This window comes from Sesamum indicum, linkage group LG4 (assembly GCF_000512975.1).
Source record: "Sesamum indicum cultivar Zhongzhi No. 13 linkage group LG4, S_indicum_v1.0, whole genome shotgun sequence".
In the NCBI taxonomy this organism is placed as follows: Eukaryota; Viridiplantae; Streptophyta; class Magnoliopsida; order Lamiales; family Pedaliaceae; genus Sesamum; species Sesamum indicum.
Window position 1 is genome coordinate 15140893 of NC_026148.1, and position 4837 is coordinate 15145729.

The 4837-nt window shown below is 33.7% G+C and overlaps 1 protein-coding gene across 1 annotated transcript in view; it reads left to right on the forward strand.

Moving 5' to 3' along the window:
* LOC105161107 (serine carboxypeptidase-like 27) overlaps positions 1551-4837 on the forward strand; it is a 4251-nt gene continuing 964 nt past the window's right edge. Inside the window, exons 1-7 of the mRNA XM_011078694.2 lie at positions 1551-2451; positions 2570-2665; positions 2835-2927; positions 3033-3118; positions 3225-3485; positions 3952-4079; positions 4161-4256. Coding sequence (XP_011076996.1) covers positions 2073-2451; positions 2570-2665; positions 2835-2927; positions 3033-3118; positions 3225-3485; positions 3952-4079; positions 4161-4256 — 1139 coding nt within the window. The 5' untranslated portion in view covers positions 1551-2072. The remainder of the gene's footprint in view (positions 2452-2569; positions 2666-2834; positions 2928-3032; positions 3119-3224; positions 3486-3951; positions 4080-4160; positions 4257-4837) is intronic.

The window sequence follows — 4837 nt, forward strand, 5'->3', positions numbered from 1 at the left end:
GATTTGATTAAATTTAATTACATAAATATCCTTTATTTTTTATAAAATTATAGGTACATCTTCTAATGGGGTATTAGTGTAATATAGATGTATTCGTGTAAAATTTCGATATTAAATAAGGACTGTATTTGCAATTATAATTATAATATCAAGATATATATTTGTAATTTTATAAAAAATAAGGAGTATTTGTATAATTAGATTTGACCTCATGAAGTCACCGTATCAACGTAAGTTACCCCCATAAATAATTTAATTTGTTTTTCTAAATTTCTTAGTATTTTAGCCAATTAGTCCACTCATGATTAATAATTGGATATAGGGATTTTAATTAAAGTGCCAGTGCCTCATAACCAACTCTTACATCATTAAACCAAAATATATGTATATATCAAGAATAATAATAAAATTTATTTAAAATATTTTATAAACTTATATATCTTTCAAATATTTTTAGATTTTATATATAGGATATGGTATCTTATTATTATTTTTTTAAAAAAATAAGTTGTTAAAGATTTTGGGTTAATTAAGATTACAAGGTTTGTAAGATGTGATCAACAATGTAAAATTGAATGAAATTTGTTAAAATTATAAAATAAGTCGAGAACTCCTTAATTTTTTTTTTTATATAGCTCTTGACATTTTATTTTCGGATCTTATATATAGCCTTCAAAGTTCTTTGCCAAAACACTTTTTAACATCTTTTAAGAGTTTTAAGATAAAATTATAATTTTGGTCCTGTGACTTTAGATCATTTAGCACTTTTAGTCCTGTAACTTACACCATTTACACAATAATCATTTTTTTTACGAACTTAGTTCTGAACATCTTATATTTGATTCTTTTTTGGCAAATTTAGTCTTATATGGATAATTTTGATCATAACGACTCATAATTACAAGAGAAAAAATGAGATTTATTATTACATTATGAAGGGGACTAAAATTGTCAACACAAGACTAAATTTATCGAAAAAGAACAAAATATGCGATGTTCGGGATTAAGTTCGTTAAAAAAAGACTAAATGCATAAATAAAGTAAGTTACAGGACCAAAAGTGCTAATAATTTAAAATTACAGGATAAAAAAATATAATTTTTTTGCTTTTAAAAGTTTATAAGGTCATCAAAACATCCAAATAAATTTTCATTTTTTAGCCGACTTATTGACTAGTTAGTTAGCGATCACGGGATAATGGCCTCAGGAAGTTTAAGAGGTATTTTAGTAAATTTATGAAAAAATATTGAAATTATTATTATGATCAAATATTGTAGGGGCAAGAACTATCCTTACATTCATTGATTGATTCAAATCGAATTTAATTGAATTTAAATTAATTATACAATAATTAAATACATTATATTTATTTTATAATGGATTTGATTTAATCAAACTCATTTGAATCAAAATTTTTCAATAAAAAATATGAAATCGTGTGGGGAAACTTTTGTTCATACTTAACAACTACCAATTATTGGTAATGAGAGCCAAACAAAAGAGGTAATTGCTTTGCTTGTATTGGTTAACAACTCTGTCCTGTCTCTTGACTGCTAGTCCCAGTACACCACATGTCCAATCACAATCTCTCATCACTCTCGCAGCTAGGTTCCCTCTAAAGTTCTAAACCCATAGAATTTTTTCGTAGAATTCTGTGGCCATTTGTGTGTTTTCTTTCTCCCTTTTCATCAGTCATTTTCCCAAGAAACATGAGGCATGTGGGTGTCAGCTGTGTTACGAGTTGGGAGTGTAGAAGAAAACTGAAAAAGACCAGCTGACTTTTCTTATACTCTTTTTTATATATTTTTTCTTGAATCTGAGAATATTATGGGGATTTGTGATGATGAGTTTTTGTCTGCTTCGTATTGGTTTTGCTGTTCATTAATTGAGCCATCTGTATAAATGCCAGCCAATGAGTTTCTTGGTTGGGCCCTGTTCTTCACCCGGCTCTACTGTTCATTCTTCTTGTAAATAGATTCCAATTCAAATTTGGGGAATCCCAGAAACCCTTTTGTGTTTCTGGGCTGTGTTTCTTTTTGTTGGTTGATTCTTTTTTGTGAAAGGAATTGATTGATGGGGTATCAAGTGCAGTCAATTTTATGTGCAATTTGCATCCTGTGGTTGAATTCTTTTGTGGGCATTGGTTACTCTTTGTCTAATTTAGATCAGGAAAGAGATAGGATTACATATTTGCCTGGACAGCCTCAAAATGTTGGATTCAATCAGTACTCAGGTTATATCACTGTGAATCAGCAGTCTGGGAGGGCATTGTTTTACTGGTTAACTGAGGCACCTGCATATAGAGGGCCTGATTCAAGGCCACTTGTTTTGTGGCTTAATGGTGGCCCTGGTTGCTCTTCCGTAGCTTATGGAGCGGCCGAAGAGATCGGCCCATTTCGGATTAATTCCGATGGGAAAACCCTTTACCTCAATCCTTATTCTTGGAACAAATGTATGTGGCAATTCGGTTGTAATTTTGAGTTCTTTCAGTTGATATGAATGCATATTATGTTTGGCTTTTGCTTTTTCAGTCATTACCTTCTCAAGAGTCTTCTGATGTTTTATGGCAGTGGCGAATTTGCTTTTCCTAGAGTCGCCGGCTGGTGTTGGTTTTTCGTATTCAAATACTTCATCGGATTTGTATACCGTAGGTGACCAGAGAACAGGTAATTTTCTCCAGAAAATTGGGATCTTGAATCTTGAATCTTGAAAATGTTGTTATTCGTTTGCATTGGTTTCGTATATGCGCCTGCAGTGGAATAGTTTCTATCCTAGTTGATTTACTTAGACTACTTGCCTCTGATTGATTTGGATGTGGGTGTTATGAATTTTTAGCTGAAGATGCGTATGCATTTCTTGTCGGCTGGTTCGAGAGGTTTCCTCAGTACAAATATAGAGATTTTTACATTGCTGGAGAAAGTTATGCAGGTTTGTGATGTATGGTCTTCTTAGTTGTGCAGAAGGGTACAGTATGAACTACGCAAATGACACCGAATGATTATTGTAATCTTGAGTTTTTGCTCATATTTTCAGGACATTATGTTCCTCAGCTATCTCAAATCATATACCAAAGAAACAAAGGAATTCAGAATCCAGTTATTAATTTCAAGGGATTCATGGTACTCCATACGAGATCCTACTTGACTTAAGTTCTAGTTTAGTTTATGTAAGTTAACTTTCAGACGTATTTGCTGAGATTTTTGTGACCGGACCTTGTCTCTTTAGGTGGGGAATGCTGTCACTGATGATTACCATGATTATATCGGCACATTTGAGTATTGGTGGACTCACGGTTTAATTTCAGACTCAACTTACAAAATTCTGCGTAGAACATGTGACTTGGGGTCCTCTACTCATCCTTCAAGTGATTGCGTCAAATCTCTTGATCTCGCCGACAAGGAGATGGGGAACATTGATCCCTACAGCATTTATACTCGTCCCTGCAATAGCGCTTCTTCACTTAGACGTCGGTTAAGGGGTCACTATGTAAGTCTTCATTGAGCATCCATCAAAATAGATCAGACCTTAGACTGCTGGAAAATTGGTAGTCCTTATTAAGTGTTCTAAAACAAACTCTGTGTCGAAAACACTCTGTGTGCTGAAAGTTTAGTCAGGAGAGGAAAGATAATCATGCCGTCTGACATAAATTTCGTTTATGGTTGAACTTACTATTTGTAACAGTATCGGGAAACGGGTTATGGAGTTGCAAAGTCAAGTACTATGTGGGTCAGCCAAAATCATGAAAGAATAATCTGAATCTGAATAACTAATTCAAATATGTCGATAGAATAACTTCTAGTTTGTTGCAAAACCTGTATCAGGAAATAATGAGATCTGTCCTTCATTCGTTTTCATAATCTGCATCATTTAAGCTCAACTATTGTACGAGGACTTGCTGAAAAATTTTCATGCATCATTGTGTTGTTTGAGACCCTTAATTTTTCAAATGCAGCCATGGATGTCCAGGGCATATGACCCCTGCACTGAACGGTATTCTGAAATTTACTTCAATCTCCCTGAAGTTCAAAATGCATTACATGCCAACGTCACACGGATTTCCTACCCATGGCAATCTTGCAGGTACTGTTAACTCTGCAGTTTCTCTTATCCTTGATTGTGCGAGTTGTGGCACGTCTTGAATCTGATATCTTTGTTTTGCAGCGATATAGTTGGTAACTACTGGGCAGATACTCCTCTATCTGTGCTTCCTATTTATCAAGAACTGATAGCTGCTGGACACAGGATTTGGGTATTTAGGTAAGGAAAAAATTGAGTTAACTCCTTTTTCCCCGCTCTTTTCTTTCTTGAGCATTTAAATACGAACAGATGCATACTGTTCACCATATATAGTTGTTGACATTGATGGAAAATGCATTTTAGATATTCGAATGTCAACATGTTCCAGAAAACGTGTTTATTTAAGTTCTGGATACAATTTTGCAATGATGGGGTAATTGTCTTAATGAAGGAGCTCCCTTTCTGATTTATCGCAGCATTTAAAAATAAACATCTTTTGATATTTCACTTCTGGATAATTTGCGTTTGATAACAAACGCACATAAGATCATGGCAACATCTGATGATGTTGTAAGAAAACTCATGGTTGAAAGAAAATTATATGGAATTCCACCAACTACCAGATATAGAAATGAAGTTGGCTTTATTGCAGCAGGGGAATATATGTTTGACTCTTGCGGCTTAGAACAGCTGAAGATGGTTTTATCCTGTTTTGCTATAAATACCAATGGTTGGACATATATTTGGTTGATTTATTTACAGCTGTTGGCTTCTTGATTGTAAGTCTAACTATACAAGGTTGAAACGGCTACATCTTTTCT